General features: G+C 46.1%; 1 protein-coding gene across 1 annotated transcript in view; it reads right to left on the bottom strand.

The window, feature by feature from the left end:
- Positions 1 to 19344, bottom strand: part of CLIC5 (chloride intracellular channel 5) — a 155250-nt gene that overhangs the window by 32591 nt on the left and 103315 nt on the right. Inside the window, exons 2-3 of the mRNA XM_021692062.2 lie at positions 11032 to 11141; positions 7336 to 7461 (exon numbers count right to left, since the gene is read on the bottom strand). Coding sequence (XP_021547737.1) covers positions 7336 to 7461; positions 11032 to 11141 — 236 coding nt within the window. The remainder of the gene's footprint in view (positions 1 to 7335; positions 7462 to 11031; positions 11142 to 19344) is intronic.

The following is a 19344-nucleotide window of genomic DNA, read 5'->3' as shown; positions in this document are numbered from 1 at the left end:
CTAATCAAAATTCTGGAGGAGCTTGCCTCTACATCGAGTGTGGTCCCTGACAGTTCCCCAACCCATATTAAAATAACTATCCACTGCCAGGTCTGTGATGATAATCCTCACTGTACAGAACTAATTCTAGAAGCCAGGAGATAGTAGGCACCTTGCCATTGAGGCTATCAAGCCTTTTCTCAAAAGAAAGGGTACCCTTGGTCCTCTTCTGAAATATCCTTCATATGCTTCTTATTCATGTGCAGTAAGAGTGGAATCTACCGGGCTCTAACTGCAGGACGAGTGTTTCTGATTACTTTATTTCCAGGCACGGAGCTAGATTTGCAATGATCCAGCCTCTCACCTTGGCACAGTCTTTCATTTGAAGCCAGAAGAATATAAGAGGCAGACCGGAGTTAGGACTAGTTTCTATTGGCTCTAAAACTGAATGAGATAAGCTTGCTTGTGTGGGAATCCATGGCTTTGACCCCCTTAGCATGATCAAATTTTCTAGAAATGTTATTTCACAAACATTTTATGTGTATGGCCAGGCAGGGTGGAATGAAACGGGGGACAGTTGCTTACTTATCATCATTATCAATTATGTGGACCTTTGTGATCTCTGGGTGAATAGTTGTCTACTGCCCACTGTTTGATTGCTTTATGTTAAAAAGAAAAATACTTTTTAAATTTCCTTTAATGTTGTAAATAATGTGAACCAAAAAGTCTTTAAAAATTATTTGTTTCCTTTCTTCCCTTCCCTTCCTTCCTTCTTTCTTTCCTTCTCTCTTTCTCTCTCTCTCTTGCTGCTCCTTGATTGGCCCATTAGCTAGCTAAGACTGTCCACTCTTGGGCCATGCTAAGTGACTGTTTAATTTCAGATACTGCCATCGGAAGAGTCCTCAGAAAGTCGTGGGGTCCAGCCCTCTGCCATCAGGCAGATACAGAAGGCATTCTGGTCCTCACTCTACAGGGAAGACAGCTAGAGACCAGAAAGGTAGAAGGGTTCTTTAAGGACCCACGGCTAATAAATCGTTGGGGGACTGTGATAACCCGGCCCTCAGTGTTCTTCCTGTTCCATCATGCCACTTCTCTGATATCTGCAAAAACTAACTTGCACTGAGTGCCTGCTACGGGCCAGGCACTGTGCTAGCCCCTTTATACGTATCCATCATTTATTCTTCACAGTTCTATTGGTACTCTGATTGAGCTCATTTCCCACGTGAGAAAAAGGAGGCCCAGAGAAGTTAAGCAATTTGCCTAAGGTCACATGGATAGGGGGCAAAGCCAGGACTCCAACCTAGGCAGCTTCACTCTGGAAGCCCAGCTCTCCAGTTCGGTGTCTTCTGGCCTCTCCTGGACTCTGCTATTTACCCTTAAAGCCCCAAAGCCCTCCCTCCAGCTCAGCTGAACACCATGAATGCACTTTCTCCATCCGCCTGCAGAGGGCGCTCTGCACAGGTTCAGCACACACATCTTCTTGAGTATACTGGGAATTATCAGATTCATCTGCCGTCAGCGGGGCACCAGGCAAGTTCCTGCAGGATGCTAGGTAATCCAAGACCATGGCAATTTAGGATCATCCTTCCTTATTTTGGCCTTTGCACACAGAATCTGGCAGGCTCTCAGAACTGATTGCCTTAAATTATTATTAATAAATACCAAGTGCTCTTTGTTCTTGCTTGATAAGGTAAAAAGAGAGGGCCTAGAAAATGCATTTTCAGTAGACTATTTGTTTGGGTTTGTTGTTTTGTTTTGCTTTATGCCATCACTTGACCAGACTTGCAATAATCTGACCATTTCTTCACCATCAGTGTGGGCCCATCATGAGTAGATAGAACCAAATCTAAAATGGACAACACAGGGCCATGTGTTCAGGGAAACCAGGCTAGTGCTGGCCTGTTTTCTAAGCACTATGATTTCCTGAGACTTTATTGTACAGCTTAATGTCCCATTTGAAGTTTGTCTTTGTGGGAAATGTGTATCCAACTATTAATCTCACTGATTTCGGTAACTAGACTTGAGGAGGCTATTATACTGGGATGTTAAGGGCATTCATGTTCACTCCATATTTATACCATATTTTGTATATGCAAATAAGTGGGCTACAGAGTACATTCTGTTTCTCTAGAAGGCTAAGAAATAGTGTCTCATTCATAGAAACATCTTTGAAGTAAGACGGTGATGTGGTCTGATGACAATCAAAGAGATGGTGAATTTTTTGAACTCAGGAGTTAGTGAACTACAGCCCATGGGCCAAGTTCAGCCCAATATCTGTTTATATACCTCCCATGAACTAAGAATAGTTTTTATAACATTTTTAAATGACTGAAAAAAAATCAAAAGGAGGGTAGTATTTTGGGATAATATGAAAATAATATGAAATTCCTATTTCAGTATTCATACATTTAATTAGAACACAGCCATGTCCATTCATGTAGGTGTTGTATATGGCTGCTTGCACTCTCACGGCAGCAGAGCCGTGGCACAGACTCTACAGCCCCCAAAGCCAAAAAGACTTACTATCTAGCCCCTTGCAGAGAAGTTTGTTGACCCCTGCTCTACCTGAAGACAATTTCTCTCCATTCTATTTTTAAGATGTCTTATTTCAAAAGCATTCATCTTAAACATACACTTAAGCTTCACTCTGGGATGCAAAACAGTTGGCCTCTCATAAAAAAATTTTTTTGTAAATAGTAGTAAAATTATATATTATATATATATGCAGATGGAAGTGCTCTGACTGGCTCAGGGCCCCCACTGACTTCTTACTGACTAGCCACAGGCCACCATGCCACTGAACACAAGGGGCCCACGCAATAAAACCAGCATGCATTAAGCATCCACCATGGCCAGGTCCTGTCCCTGGGGTTGGGGATGCACTGGAGAAAGAGACACAATTCTCCTGCCCTGATGGAAGGGCCTTTGCCGATCCTAGGGGCTCCCTGGCAGCTTGAGTGTTGACCCTCCTTTTTCTAATGAGCTGAAAAGTTCTCTCCCTTTTCCTTTATTCCTGCTTCTTCATCTCACCAAACCCTCACTTGAAAAGCAGGTTAATGCTTCTGACTCTTCTGATCCTTGGCTGTGTGCTTGCTTGTCTTGTCTCTGCTAATTAAGCAAATGATCCTTAGAGGTAGACAGGGTCTGGATTAGTCATTAAGAGACATCCCTTGGGATCTGCGGTTTTAAGACGAAAGTCCTTATGATTAAATCTGGAAGACAGTCACAAAAAAGGTAGTGACTTCTCTTTCTAATGCTTCAAGGTGCCACTTCATGAGCTTTTCACTTGATGTTCGGCACTAGGCTAAGGAGTATTATCTTCTATGAATAGTCCCACGAGATCAACATTACAATCATTATTTTACAGATGTGAGAATTAAAGATTAAATATCCATGTACTTCGGGCGCCTGGGTGGCTCAGTTGGTTAAGCGACTGCCTTCGGCTCAGGTCATGATCCTGGAGTCCCTGGATCGAGTCCCGCATCGGGCTCCCTGCTTGGCAGGGAGTCTGCTTCTCCCTCTGACCCTCCCCCCTCTCATGTGCTCTCTCTCATTCTCTCTCTCTCAAATAAATAAATAAAATCTTTAAAAAAAAAAAAAAATATCCATGTACTTCTCTGAATTTCCCAGCTTCTGCTTCTCAGTTAGATCGGGGTCATGCGGCTGGATTTTGGCCAATAGGATGAGAGGGGACGTGATGTAACCACTCACAGCCCCGGCCCTTAAAAACATTTGGTACGAACCTTCTTACTTTTTCTCTGCTGAAGGAGCCTTCGGGGTCACATATTCCAAAGGCTACAATACGGAAGAGGGCCATACTGCCCACTTAGACTTTGCCAGAGTGAGGAATAAACTGTATTCTGCTAAGCTACTGAGATTCTGTGGCTAATTTATGTGGCACAACCTCGTGGTGTGGATTAGAATGCAAGCCATTCTGACCCCAAAGTCCATCTTCTCAGCCACCACTTGATCCTGTCCTTGGTACCAAGGCTACTTCTCTACTTCCCGGAGGATGAGAAGAATTCCTGTTTTTCTCTATTGTGAGATATCTATAAACACTTCTCAAAATAATGAATCCAAAGCATCTTCCAAGTCTGGCAATGTTCAGGACCCCGTTTGTCCTCAGTACGTACTTGCTAGTTGACTGACTACTTGCTGGGCTGTGATCCATTATCAGTTTGCCCTCCTGACTTCTTCTCACACCATCTATGCACAAGGGGTATTTTAAATAATAACCAGCTCTGGGAAAGGGCTTTGAGACCCTCATGGGATCACAGAGCTTCTGCTGAAAAGCATCTTCGGGACTACACAGTTCTACCCCCTCATGAGGAAATGGGAGAGAAGCTGGCCCAAGGCCATCCTGCAAACACGATAGAAAGGTGGCCAGAGTCTGCTCTCCTGCCTCTCAGTTCTGGATCCTCTGAACTCTGGCCATTCTGTGGAGGTGAAAGGTGAGGCCCGGCATGCCTCGACAGTAATCACCAGGCTTATCCCAGTGCTTCCCTGTTGAGTGTTAACCCGGCCAGTCTCAGGAAAGAAATGGAAGTTAGTCTCATTTAGAAACTACTTGAGACTTCCTGAATTTCTTTTGACACCAAATGCTTTGTGGGACCAAATGTGATTTAAAAAAAAAAAAAAAATGGTTGGAGTGTTTACATGTGGTTTTTTTTCTTTTAAAAAGTAAAGCTAAGGGGAAAAAGGCTACCACAATTTCTTGGCTCTCTGGCAGCTTTTACAAACAGTGGTGTGATGAGAAACACGTGGCAGAACAGCGTTCGGTGAACAGTTCTGGGGGTTTTGCTGCCCCCTAGAGAACCAGAAGGTCAAGCTGGGCTCCTCCAGGGGCCTCGGCTTTGGGCCACAGAGGCCTCGCTGCTCGAATCAGTGGGCAGCTACCCGGGGCTGGTGGCTTTTTGTGGGCAGAATAGCGGGTCTCCCTTTGTGGGGCCAAGACACTGGCTTGGGGGCATTTACTAGAAGGTAATGATGGCCTCCGCCCCAGTGTGACCCATACAAAGTCATCTAAAGGGCATTCCTGAGGACTCTAGGATGGCTGCCCGCCTCATCACTAGGGCCGCCATCTTGGTGGCACTCCCGAGACACGCATTTTAACAGTTTTGAGGTTCTGCTACTTGGGTGTGGTGGATCGCTGCATCACTGTTACGCTAGGAGTGCATGGAGGAAAACCTCCCCCACACAACTGCAATCCAGAAAAGGACGCGGAGCCGAGGAAGCAGAACTTAGGACAGGTAATGTGAGAGGACAGGGAAGTCCGACACTGGGTAGCTCTATTTGGATCATGGCCATTTTTTGGAATCTGATGAAATGATGATGAATCTGATGATGGTCCTCCTCTGGAAGAATGTACACATGCACTAGGGGCGTGTAACTCTCGGGGTCTCCAGGGCCCCCTTGGTCCCACTGTGGATGTAGGACTGGAGAGCCCTAAGGAAGAGAAAACAGCCTGGGAAAGGCACAGCCGGTCGGGATGCGGGGAGCCTGGCTAGAGTGAAGAACAGGAGGGGCTCTCGGTCATCCTTTTACACAGGAGGGGACGGAGGCTGACAGCAGAGAAGGAATATTTGAGGGGTCACAGCACACAGCTGGCAGAACTAGGAGAGAAGGCCTCAGGCCCCAGGGGACTCAGCCCAGACCTGCATACCTCCACCTACTGGCCTGGCAAAGGACCGGGTGGGTGTGCTCCCCACCACTCCCGTTTCGTGTTCCCCACTGGCCTAGACGGAAGTGGTCACTCCTGAGCTCGAGTATTGCTTCTCAAAGGAAAACAGCTTTCCCCTGGACAGTCCCTTCTGGGGCTCCCACGCACAGGTCTAAACTCTGTTCAGTTATTGCAAACAGCATTTATTTTCTCGTGTGGGATCTCAAACCAGCACCAGCAATGAGGCTGAGTCCCAGGGTGGAGGGATGGCACCGGAGCCCTCTCAGGACCCTTTCAGCAAAGTGGCTGGCTGGTGTCCTGTTTGGAGATGCTGTGGCTTCTGGTGGTGGCTGAGATGGGGGTTATGGCTGATTTAATCAATACACTCATTTAAAGTCTATACCCAGCTGCTTCCAGTGGGCTCAAGGCAGCTTTCCACTCTCAGTGTGAAAATAAACTGTCCTAAGGTGGATGACCAAGAATAGTTTTTAGGAAGAATGTATAGATATTAAGGCTTAATCAGAGCACCAATTGGGAATTTTAACTTAACAGTCACTTGTTAGATGTGTGACCTTGAGCAAGTGACTCAACCTCTCGATACCTCAGTTTCCCCAGCTGCAAAATGAGGCTAGGTAACACCTATCTCCTAGGGCACTTGGTGAAGGCTATAAAATTATTGATAAATAAATACAACTTCAAAGTAAATGCAAGATGGTGGTTTCCAGTGGTCCAATCCCACTTATTTTAGGTGCTGGGTAGATACTGAGTCCTTCTTACCTCTCTGCCCCCAGTTCACTGTCATTGCCTTAAATCAGCCACCTTGCCTGTCTTCCATGGACCATCATCAAGTGGCTCCTCCTAATTGATTTCTCCACCTCTGGCTTTTCCATCTTCTGCCCTCCTCATCTTCCCACCCCCCGAAGTAAGCCCGAAAACTGACTCTAAATACTTTTACTTCAAACTTTTCAGTGGCTGTCCTACAGGATGGAGTCCGTGTGAGCCTTACTTATATGAAATCTTTTTCTAGTTAAAACAAAACAGTGTGGTTGTTTTAGTCCCTGATTATAATAGAGTATAAGGAACAAGTCTAGTTTCCAGTAACTTTCAGAATTCACCTTCCTTCCCTTTACTCCGGTTTTCCTTCAGGGGCAGCTGGTCCACCCGAGAGCCTACAGCCCTCTAGTCTCTTCCCCATCCCCAACCCCCCCAGGGCCCAGTTTAGAAAAGGAGTCAGTCTTCACATCTTTGATTATGGGCTTTGACCAGACATGGTCAGATTTGTGACTCCTGTTTATACTTGGGTGTGGTTTTAAGTCATGGGGTTACCTCTCTCCTTGGCTTACTCTCATTTTGTCAGCCTTCCAGTTCTCATTCTAAAATAGGGGAGACTTTGCCCTCTTTAGGGGTCTTTCAGGCAAAGTGAACTGGGGAGGACTTATGGAGGGGGATGGAGGGGTGGCACACTTCCCGGTGTTCTGTTGAGGAGGCAGATCCTGTTCATAGGGGTGTCCACTCTTGGAGTTGGACTTGGTGGAGTGGTTTTGAGATTGGCAACTCTCTGGGCTTGAGAAGAGGGCCCTACGCTCTGGATTGATGAGGCTCCTTTGGAAATCTGCCTCCTCGAAGCTAACGGTGCTTCTCTAATTCCAACACGGACCCACCCCTGCCATTAGCTTCAGAAATAAGCAGCTCATTACTTTTCAGGAGCCAAAGTCTCCTCCAGGAATTCCTCGATCTTATTGACGTCCGTCTTCACATCCCCGTTGAAGGTCAAGAAGGGCGGATGGGTGCCTGGGGCAAGGTTGTGCAGGTCGGCAGGCTTTCTGTAGAAGAGATCGAGATTCAGGAGGTGGCTTACACCAGGACACCTCAACTTCAGGGGAATCTGCAACTTGTGAATTAGACGCCCTGGGCTGTCCAGCACTCCTGTCCATCAAACAGACTTATGGTGGGGGCACCTAGAACAGGGGAGGTTGGAGAAAGTTCTGAAGGGATGTGGTGTGACACAGGAAGTCTGTCCTGTGGAAGTCATGAGAATAAGTCAAGATGAAGGAGTTGAGTCCTAGTGAAAAAGCAGAGTATGGCAGGTGGCTGTCGAAATGAGCACCAAGATTTTAATACCCAGGGCAGAGGTTGGGCTTTGTTTTCAAAAGGTCCTTCGCCACTTAGCTTAACAAAAATGCATTCTACAGGATGCCAGCCTTTAAAAAGTCAGAATTCAATCATACATTTATACTAAGAGATACCTTCTGCATTGCTAAGAGAATGTGCAGCAGGAGAGAGAGTGGCCTTGTGCTCGCCACGGCCCCAATCATGCCCAAGGGCGTGCTTCCATGTTTCCACCAGCTGGTGGAAATGCAAGAGCACAGTTGGAGCAAAGTGAGAGAAGGAAGGTTGGTGGATGGGGGGCATGAGGGGTGGGGGGCAGTGCCAAAGGAAACAGTAAGGAAGAGGAAGAATGAGAATGCACACGTCCCTGAGCCGGGCTGGAACAGCAGATTCACCCCAAATGCTCTCACAGAGAATGCAACACTTGTGGGAGTTGGGAGCGGAAAACACTGGATGGAGCAACCGAAGAAAAAGTAAACAAGGGGTAGAGGAGTCTGTAATGAAACAAATTCCTGGCATAATCAGTTTGGGAGGGGAAGGGAAGAATTTCAATCACGGTGCTCACTCCCATATCGCTCCCCAAACACACATTCTCTCCAGCTACATTGTGTGGTACTTGGAACTCCTGAGACAGCTGGGACCAAGAGTGGTTTTAAGATCTCATCTACTTGGTCCCTTTGTTGACTTGGTGTGCGTTCCCTCCTTTGGACAATTAGAGGACATTCTTTACCTTCTCCTCCTGTTTTTCAGAGCTGACACAAGGCAGAAATGCATGGGTTCTCAGCAGGGAGGGGAAATCTATACTCATTGTATTTTTCAGCCATTACCTCTCTGTGGCTTAAAGAAACAGAAATTATTTTTTTTCCCTCCGTGACTCGAGAGAACAATGGCCTCTGGAGTGTGCTGGCATCCCTGGGGGGTACCGCCTACGGTTGGTGCTCCGCTGGACTCGGCCAACGGGACACTGGTCAGCTGCAGGCCTCTCTCTTTATGGACCCTCTTCGGCATTTATGGCTGAAATTACACAATTCGCATTTAATTCCATATTGCCAGTTCTAATTTATGGACTATTTCATCTCTGTTGGTCCTCTTTCCCTGACTGCATCGCCAGCTCTGTGAGGGAAGGGATGAAGCTACAAATAGTCAGCATGTTGTGCTGGCTGTGAGCCAGGCACAGTCCTGAACGTAAATGCTTCCCGTGGCCTGCCTCGCGGCATCCTCACAGTTCCTCTGCGAACAAGGCAGTGCTTGCGTCCCCATCATACAGACGAGGGAACCGAGGCTCAGACAAACGAAGGACCTTGTTCAAGGTCACTCGGCCAACAAATGGTGGTGCCAGGATAAGAAATTAATATTCCTAGAAATTGCTAAACTTCATCGTATCATATGTTTGTTTTTTTAAAGATTTTTACTTATTTATTTGTCAGCGAGAGAGAGAGAGAGCACAGGCAGAGGGAATGGTAGGCAGAGGGAGAAGCAGGCTCCCTGCTGAGCAGGGAGCCCGATGCGGGGCTCGATCCCAAGACCCCGTGATCATGACCTGAGCCAAAGGCAGACGTTTAACTGACTGAGCCACCCAGGCGTCCCCATAGTATCATATGTTTTTAAAAGTCCTTAACTCTTTATTATATATATATGTTTTCTTTCTTTGTTTTTGTTTCTTTCCTTTTCTGTCCCTTTTAAAAATTTATTTATTTATTTATTTATTTATTTATTTATTTATTTATTTATTTATTGCAGTAAGAAAGTTTCCTTATCTATTGAACTGGAGTTGGGATATTGCCCGGCCTGCCTCAACGGGCATCGGTAAGGTCAGATAACAGATATGAAGGAGCAATATAAGCATCTGAGGAATGCTGAGGTGGCTTCCCTTCCCATTCTGATCCCCAGGCAAACGTGCTTGCAGATGATAATCCAGGGGAGGGAGGCTGAAGCTGCTGCGCCTGGGGACTGGGCACAGTCTGTCCATTCAGGAAGGCAGGAGAGCGTCTGTGAGGCAGAGGAAGCATCCTAGCCAGGGGCTGGCAGCTAAAGGGGATGGGGCGAGAGGTAGTCCAGCCAGACAGAGGCGGCTAGGTCAGGGCAAGAAGCATTGGGAGACAATGTTGGGAAAGCTGAAGATCTGGCAAAGAGCTACAGACGGGTTTATTCCATAGGCAACGGGAAGTATCAGAAGGTTTTTTGAGTGGGGGAGCCACATGATTAAAGAACTATTTTAGGAAGAGTAACCTTAGGATAATATAGAGGATGGATCAGAGAGAGAGAGAGAACCTGGAAGGAAGATGTCCAGTTGGAAGAACAAAGAGACAGTCTGAGGGCAGTGGTGGGACCCGAGCCCAGTGTGGGCTTTGGGAACGGAGGAGAGGGCTCGGAGGTGAGCCGTAGCACAGTGGGACAATGCCCTGCCTTTGGCAACTGGCTGACAAGGGGGATGGCAAGAAAAGGGAGCTGGAAATTCTCCAGTGCTTAGAAAATGGAAGAACCCAGGAATCCAGGAGGGGAGCCCAACTCAAAGGAGAAACGACAGATATAATTTTTGACGTCGAGATTTTAAAGTGATAATAGAAAACGCAAGTGGAAATCTCTCTAGAGATTTCTAGATGGTAGAATCCCGGGTATAGAATAATTTACATAAAGGCGATGTGAAGAATTTATGCTAAACTCACCAGGGAAGAAGCTACAGGCAGATGATAGAGGCTCAGGGAGTGAGCCTTGAGCTACTCTGCATTGAAAGGCCAGGCAGAAGACAGGAGGCAGGATACGAGCCTGAAATGAGTGGCTCTTGATAGTGAATGATGCCTGGTATTTTTAACAACCATTAAAAGTGCACGAGGAACTCTCCATCCCCAGCCTATAATCCAGAACTCTCACACTAAGGAATTCTAAAAATGAGAGCAACGCAAGGGGAAATGGTCAGATGCCAATGCCCTGGAAACTCAGACTCTTACACCTGAAGTCCTGGTAGGGTCCCCCAGGATGGTACCGCTGGAATGGCTGACTCCTGGATTTTAAGATATGCATGTCCACCTCTGGGCCACTCTCAGTTGCATATCCAATATCCACTCCTTCCCCCTTTCTTGCTACTCAAACCTTGTTAATCTGGGCAGAGAAATGCTCAGTCCCAGTGCCTCTCTTGTAATCAGGGATGGGCCCTGAGACACCGTCTGGCCCATGTGGTAAAGCAGGAGGCTGCTGGAAGCCACAGGCAGACTTCCGCCCTCCCTCCTGGAAAGTTCTCTGTTCGTGCAGCCAAACACATCCCTCCTTAATACAGCACTGTTTACCTTTTCAGATCCACAGTGGTGACATTGAACACAACGCCTTTCAGCCAGAGGATCATAAAGAGACGCTGAGAGAAGGGGCAGTTGCCAATGCTTTCCCCATCGATTCCAGCCTAAAAGGAAGAGAAAGAACCAGAGTCCTAAATCAGCATGTGCATATTGCCAAGAAGGAATATACGCCCAATGAAGAACTGACTAAAGCCATGACCCAGCCTAACTCCAAAGGCAGCTGCCCTATCTTATTGTCGTCTTCCTCATGTCTATGCAGGGCAATGCTTGGCACACGGTAAGGACTCAATAAATAGGTGCTGGACTGAATCTGGGTTCCCAGCATGACGATTATGTAGTCATAACTTTCCGAAACCAGAGGACCCTAGCATCTCAGGGTAAAGGGAGACTTTCAACATCACACAGTCTAACATAAATGATGTTGGATCACCAACTTCTATACCCCCAAGTAATCACCTAGTTTATGCTTAAATATCTTCACGAACCAGTAGTTTATATCTCTCGAAGCAGTCCATTCTGAGGGTAATTCTAACAATTAGAAATGCTTTTCTTTGGCTATACCCAGGCAAACTACGTTCCTCTCTAGTTAACTCTGTTCTACCCTTTGGTCTTTGCTCCATGATATATCATGAGTCCAAATACCTCAGACTTTGACCCCATCTCTCTATAGGTAGACAGCAGACTCAAGATTTTAATCAACAGCCCCCTTAGTTCTGACCAGTACTTGACCTTCAATGTCAATAAGCCATCATTTGTCGGGCGCCTGGGTGGCTCAGTTGGTTAAGCGACTGCCTTCGGCTCAGGTCATGATCTTGGAGTCCCTGGATCGAGTCCCGCATCGGGCTCCCTGCTCGGCAGGGAGTCTGCTTCTCCCTCTGACCCTCTCCCCTCTCATGTGCTCTCTTTCTCATTCTCTCTCTCTCAAATAAATAAATAAATAAAATCTTAAAAAAAAAAAATAAGCCATCATTTGTTAAACTATCCTTTTACTCGATAAATGCAAATTCACTCTCAATTATGTACAAGGCACTGGAGAAAATCACACAGGGGATTCAAAAGTGCATTTAGTCAAGGAGCTTGTGGCCTTCTGTGGGGTTGGCTGGCGGGTAGGGCAGGAACACATATATAACAATAACAGATAGCCCTATTGAGTGCTTGCATACTTCTGTTCACTAGATTTCCCTTTCTCGGGACCGTTCTCAAAATAGCGTGGCATTTTTGTTTTTGTTTTTGTTTTATCATCTGAAAGGCAAGTCTAGCTTTACTTCTGAGTGGGCTGCAGAGACATGAATTTTATAAGGAATTCATTCTCAGCAAATGCATGAACAAACAAAAATGTTGGGAAACTGATCTCTGTACACTTACTTCCACGGAGTGGTTTGTGGGCCTCTGACATGGTACTTAGAGGGAGAAATCACCCTTTCACTCTAGTTCGCTGGTGGCTCCCCTGGAAACCGTGGCCCCATCAGGTGGCTGGAGTGCCTTCCTCCAACGGACGGGGGGCCAGGGGAGTGAAGGCTCCCGGGCTTCCTGGCAAAGCTGCAAACAACCCAAACAACATCCTGGAATGGGGGCTTATTAAGATTTTTTTTTTTAAAGAAGGAGAAAAAAAATGCACTCCCAAAATGCAACACAGTATTTTCCCCTTTGAGGTTTGTTTTGCTGTGGCATTTGGATGGGGAGGGGCAGATGCCTTCTTTCATACATGAGAGCCTAATTGTGTGCTTATTTCTACCTTGCAAATTGCTCCCAGCAGAGGCTCAGGTTTATCACGGAAAACTGGCGCCTTTGACGGTGTTGGTTGTAGGTAATTGCTATGAAATTACAGTTATTTTACCTCTCTCTTAACTACACCAAAAGCCCCATCCTTATTCAGGTCTCGCTTTTCCTCGGTGCTGGAGACAGACGCACTCCTGAGTAGCTGAGACACCATGGGCTCCGTTATACGAAATCTGAAATGTGGGAGGCCACATTGTGGGCGCCACACCTACCCACAGAGCTAAAGTTACCAAGAAAGCCACACTCAGACGGGCAACTATTAATTAAATGATAGCTTGGTGCTCACTGGAGTTCATGATGTTGGCTCCCTAAGAGCTTCCCAAGAAGCACTCACTCCACAGGCATCTGGTTCCTGGTCCTTTAAGACATCCTGACAAAGGAACTGTTCCCCAGGGCCCATTATAAGCGACATGGAAAGAATTAAAAAACAACCAAAAGCCACATCCACATACTGTCCCCTATTTTACCTCTGGTAGGGGCAGTGGGAGGGTGATGATAAGGGAATTGAAGGAGGAACCAGTAAAATATTGGAATTCTTTTTTTTTTTTTTTAAAGATTTTATTTATTTGACAGAGAGAGATACAGCAAGAGAGGGAACACAAGCAGCGGGAGTGGGAGAGGGAGAAGCAGGCTTCCCGCCGAGCAGGGAGCCCGATGCGGGACTCGATCCCAGGACCCTGGGACCATGACCTGAGCCGAAGGCAGACGCTTAACGACTGAGCCACCCAGGCGCCCCAAAATATTGGAATTCTTATTAACTGGATAGAAAATTCCTATAATAACAACAACTAATGTCTACATTGTCAGGCACTGTTCAAAATACTTCACGTATATTAATTCATTTATTCCTCATGTAGTGGGATAGTATCTCCCTTTTGCAAGATGTGGAAACTGAGGCACAGAGAGAGGAGATAAGCAGCCTAAGGATCCCTGGCTTGAACGCAGGCGATCTGGCTCCAGATCCTGCCGTCATGCCCAGAGTCCACCTGAAGCCCCAAACAGGTAACCTGGGGCCACAGGTCGCAGAGATGAAGGTGACAGTGCTGGGATTGTATGCACACACCGCACCCTTCCATCTGTTTGCACAAGGTGCAGAGGATGCTGACTTTCACAGCTCCCCACATTTTCCCTATTGCCATAAATCATGCTAGGCCCAGTGAACCATGCTCTGTCATAAATCATGATGCTACCCAGTAAAAAAAATTGCCAAAGGAGCCATAGAATTAACACATAAGGATTCTCAGCTTCCTCTTTCTTTTTCCTTCTTTTTTTTTTCTCTTTTCTCTTTTCTTCTCCTTTCTTGTGGTAAGAACATATAACATGAGGCCTCCCCCCTTAGACATCCTGAGTGGACCCTATGTTGCTATTGACCACAGGCACGGTGTGGTACAGCAGAGCTCTAGAGCTGATTTTCCTGGCTTACCTGAAACTTCATTCCCACCGAATAGCAGCGCCTCGTTGCCCCTCCCCCCAGCCCTGGAAACCACTATTCTACTCTTTGATTCTTTGAGGTTGACAATTTTAGTGACCTCATATGAATGAAATCGGGCAATATTTTTCTTTCTGTGATTGACTGAACTCATCTAGCATCATGTCCTCGAGGTTTACCCATGGTGTGGCATTTTCGGAACTTCCTTCCATGTTAAGGCTGAAGAGTATTCCACTGTGTGTATACACCACAGTTAGCTTCTTTATCCATTCACCTGTCCCTGGACATGTAGGCTCCTCCCACCTCTTGCCTTTCGCGAACAGTGCTGCACTGAAGGGGAAAGTGCCAATATCTCTTCAAGATCCTGATTTCAGTTATTTTGGATAAATACTCAGTAGTGAGATTGCTGGATCATAAGGTAGTTCTATTTTTAGGTTTTTGAGGAACCTCCACACTGTTCTCCCCAGCGTCTACTCCAATTGCCTTCCCACCAACAGTGCACACAGGTCCCAATTTCTCTGCATCCCCAGCAATGCTTGTTGACCTTGGGCTTTATGATGATAGCCATCCTGACAGGTGTGAGATGGTATCTCATTGTGGTTTTGATCTGCATTTCCCTGATGGTGAGTGACATTGAGATTTTTTCATAAACCTGTTGGCTATTTACGTCTCCTTTGGAGAAATGTCTATTCAAGTCCTTGGCCCATTTTTTAATCAGGGTATTCATTTTTTTTTTTTAAACTATTGAGTTGTTCAGCTTCTTTCTTTCCTCCTTCACAACTCACCAGTTATGTGGCCCCGAGAAGCCCTTTGTTAAACTCATGGATTAAATGAAGAGAGCTTGTGGCAACCACTCAAAACCCCAACAGAGGATGGCCAGGTGAGGCTCGACGGGACCCCAGGCCCTGAAAAGTGTGAGAGAAAATGTGAGGGATGGTGAAGAGGCTGTGAACAGTGAGGATTGAGGGTAAGCACACAAGCAGTGTACTAGGTTAAATAATGCCTCCCAAATACACCGAATTCATGTCTTTCCAGAACCTGTAAGGGTACCCTCATCTGGGTCTCTGCAGAGGTAATCAAGTTAAGATGAGGTCATACTGGATTAAGGTAGGCCCTAAATATGACTGATGTCCTCATAGGAAGAGAGCAATTTGGACACAGACCTGCAGGAGAGAAGCTCTTGTGAAGACAGAGGTAGAAATTGGAGTCCTCCCTCTACAAGCCAAGGAACACCAATGATCGCCAGAAACACCAGAAGCTAGAAGAGATGAGGAAGAGAAGTCGTCCCTAGAGCCTCTGGAGAGAGCATGGCCTTGCTGACACCTCGATGTCCAACTTCTAACCTCCAGAATAAATTTCTGTGTGTGGGAAAAACCACCCAGTTTAGGGTGATTTGTTATGACAGCCCTCGGAAACGAATGCAAGCCAGAAAGTGTCCGAAGGAGCACGCTGGCAAACTTCCCAAGTTCACAGTTCTGCTTTGCCACAGGCCTTAGCGCCCATGCACAAAATTGCCAGCCAACTGTGACCCCAAAGTACTTGCCCTTTCCTAGATATAGTAAATGTATTTACTCTAAGTTATACCCTACCATACTATATCATATGCTATCAATACGATACAACTTATATAACATACAATATTGTGTATGAAAATAATAGCATAAGAGAATTATATAGGTTGTATGAATATACCTTACATTACATGCCAGGTAAGTCATATCCTATGCTATGACATACTGTCTTTCATGTAGTCTCTCCCTCTAAATGGGAAGCTTGGGTACCCCCTACACACAGGCCGCTTTTTATTTACTTTGCCCTCAGCATCAACAAGCACTGGTGCCTGAAACCTAGTTGGTACCCGTTCCTGTTCGAGCAGATGCATGTTGAGGGGAGGATGGCTATCGCTCCCTATCTACGGCTTGAGTGTCTCAAAACTGTGATGTTGGCACTCTGAAGAGTGTCCTGGGGAAGAAGTTTGGGTTGTATAACACCCTATAGCTGGAGATCATGGATCTAGACCCATCTCTGCCTCTGACTCACTGTGTGACCTTGAGTAGGATTGAAGTCACCTTCCTCTTTTGGCCTCTACGACCGCACTTATAAATTTTCACAATTTTGTGAGTTCAAGTGACTGATGGAGATTTAAGACAGCAATCCTCAAACATTTTGGTCTCAGAACTCTTATGTACTTTTAAAGATCATTGAGAATCCCAAAGAACTTTTTGTATCTACTGTATTATAAATGAAAGCTAAAAAATATTTTAAATCTTTACTTATTCATTTAAATACAATAATAGCAATGATAATAAATATATTGTATGTTAACATAAATAACACTCTAGGGGTGCCTGGGTGGCTCAGTCGGTTAAGCGTCTGCCTTCGGCTCAGGTCATGATCCTGGAGTCCCGGGATCGAGTCCCGCATCGGGCTCCCTGCTCGGCGGGGAGTCTGCTTCTCCCTCTGACCCTCTTCCCTCTCATGCTCTCTGTCTCCCATTCTCTCTCTCAGATAAATTAAAAAAAAAAAAAAAGAAAGAAAGAAATCTTAAAAATAACACTCTAAAATAAAGGAAGTATATTTTTTTAAGAAAAGAAATTGAGTGAGAAGAGTGGCATTGTTTTATATTTTTGCAAAACCTTTAATGTCCGACTTAATAAAAGCTGGCTTCTGCATTCAATCTTTTGCTTTTTGGTTGAAGTATAAAAAGAAAATCTGGCCTCACTCAGATATGTAGTTGGAAAAGGAAGGAGTAATTTAATAGCTTTTTCAGGTAATCGTGGGTATTTTTCTTTAATACCATACCGAAACTCAAGTGGTAGTTTCTTAAAACCTCGTTGGTAGGTGGAATTTGAAACCCTGTCAGCGAAGTTCTTCTGTTCCCCTAAAACCCATTCATCTATCTCACACTATGAATGGGTAATTCACCCATGAATGATTTTTTTAACATCACAAAAATTCGTCATTTGGAAAACAGCATTTCACTGAGTTATGCAGCTCTCCCAAATGCTGATACATGTCATCGTACAATGTCAAAATATTTCATTCAGTAACATCACCACTGAGCTCATCAGAGAAGTTTAAGAGATGCTGTCCAGTGCATAGGGGCGGGTATCTCTTTCCCAATACCCTAATTTTCTCTTGAAAGCTTGTATTTGATCATAGGCAATAAATACTGTCCATGGTTAGCCTTGAGATGACAAGCTCATTTCACGGATTTTCCGGAAAATGTCTGGCCAGTACCAAGCCTGAGAAGCCATTGTTGGTCTGCCACCTGCTCTTTCAAGTAACAACCCTGCTTGGGCTCCCCACTCAGACAGCCGTTGTACTTCGGAATGCGGCCCAACAGCTTTACGTGCACTTCCCATTTCATCAGCCAGGATGTTTAAAAGACATGTACCCAAGGGTTGAGGTTTTATTACATTATATACTTTTTTACTGCTTCATCAAGGACAGTCAGAAACGAGACTGGCTTCTTTTTTTTTCTGCACGCACGTGACTCCTAGTCCCGTTTGTACCACTGACTGGATTTGTGCTAAAACACCAGCAGCCTTACTCATGAAATTTCAACCCCAGGGAGAAATGACATTCCTCTGAAAAGAGTTGTGACCTCCCAGAATTCCTGAAAGGGTCTCGGGGACCCCAAGAGGTCATGAACGACATTTGAGAACTGCTGATTTAAGACCCCCCGCGAAAGGACCAGGTCCATAGAGCTTGGCCTTCAGACAAGAAGCAGCTGATTCATTGTCCAAAAGTGGCTTGCAGGCACCAACGTCTGGAAGAGGGAAGAATTTTCCAGAGAGGAACCAAGAAAGAATGGCGGGAAATGGACAGATGACATTTAAGCTTGACAGATCTGTGTCGTTTATCAATTTATTGTCTCTCAGCTCCGAATGCACGCTGTAGGAAATGTTCTGTGAGAATAGGGGGAAGTTCCTTTCAGCATTTCTAAAGTGAGCGTGAAGTGTCTTCTTTCTCAGGAGAGAGCACTGGAGGGACCCTGCAGGAGGAAGAGTCTCTCCTGCTGTCCCTGGTGTAGGCTGGGGGTCAGCCGTGTGGGTGTGAAGACAGCCAGCAGAGCCTGCCCCAGCCCCAGCCCAGAATGTGACCCATCTCGCACCTGGCAGCCACAGCCTGGTGAGAACCATTTTGTAGCCCTCTTTTTTTTTTTTCTTTTAAAGATTTTATTTATTTATTTGACAGAGAGAGAGACACAGCGTGAGAGGGAACACAAGCAGGGGGAGTGGGAGAGGGAGAAGCAGGGAGCCCGATGCGGGGCTCGATCCCAGGACCCTGGGATCATGACCTGAGCCGAAAGCAGACGCTTAACGACTAAGCCACCCAGGCGCCCCTTTTCTGTAGCCCTCTTGACACAGAAGCCAAGGCCCCCATGTAGCCCGCACACAGCATGCCTCTGGTCAGGGTGTCCACACAGATGTGATGCCTACTTTGCAAGCCTCACGCAGCCTGAAGGCCTCCTGCTTCCGCTAACAGCTGGTTCCCTCTTAGGCCTATGACACCATTGCTGACCATCTGCTCTGCACCTGAGCTCTGGACAGTAGCCTATTGCTTGCCCAAACAACTCCAGACCAGCTCTGGCCTGGCCAAACCAGTGAGCTTCTCTGCTTTTTGCTGGGCTGACCATAACTTCTCCGGTGAGATTTGAACCCCTTCATTGGCCATTCTCCTACAGCTCCAGAATTCTCATATATGTTATGGTCACTCTTCTATCATGGTTAATACTTTATGTTAAACTTCCCCTGTTTAAACCACTATGTGGTTTCTCTCTTGATTGGGCCCCAGAGTACTACAGATGTTTAAAATGAAATTTCAAAATGCAAGATTTTTAGGCTCTTTGATTCATTTATTTTTTTTTTAAAGATTTTATTCATTTATTTGACAGACAGGGAGAGAGAGAGAGACCACAAGCAGGGGGAGCGGCAGGCAGAGGGAGAAGCAGGCTCCCCACTGAGCAGGGAGCCCAACACGGGGTTCGTTCCCAGGACCCTGGGATTATGACCTGAGCCGAAGGCAGACGCCCAACCGACTGAGTCACCCAGGCGCCCCTGTTTGATTCATTTAACAACCTAGCAAGGATAAAT

The sequence above is a fragment of the Neomonachus schauinslandi genome, chromosome 8 (genome assembly GCF_002201575.2).
Source record: "Neomonachus schauinslandi chromosome 8, ASM220157v2, whole genome shotgun sequence".
Lineage (NCBI taxonomy): Eukaryota > Metazoa > Chordata > Mammalia > Carnivora > Phocidae > Neomonachus > Neomonachus schauinslandi.
The sequence above is the reverse complement of the archived record's forward strand: the minus strand, read 5'-3'. Positions and strand labels throughout refer to the sequence as shown.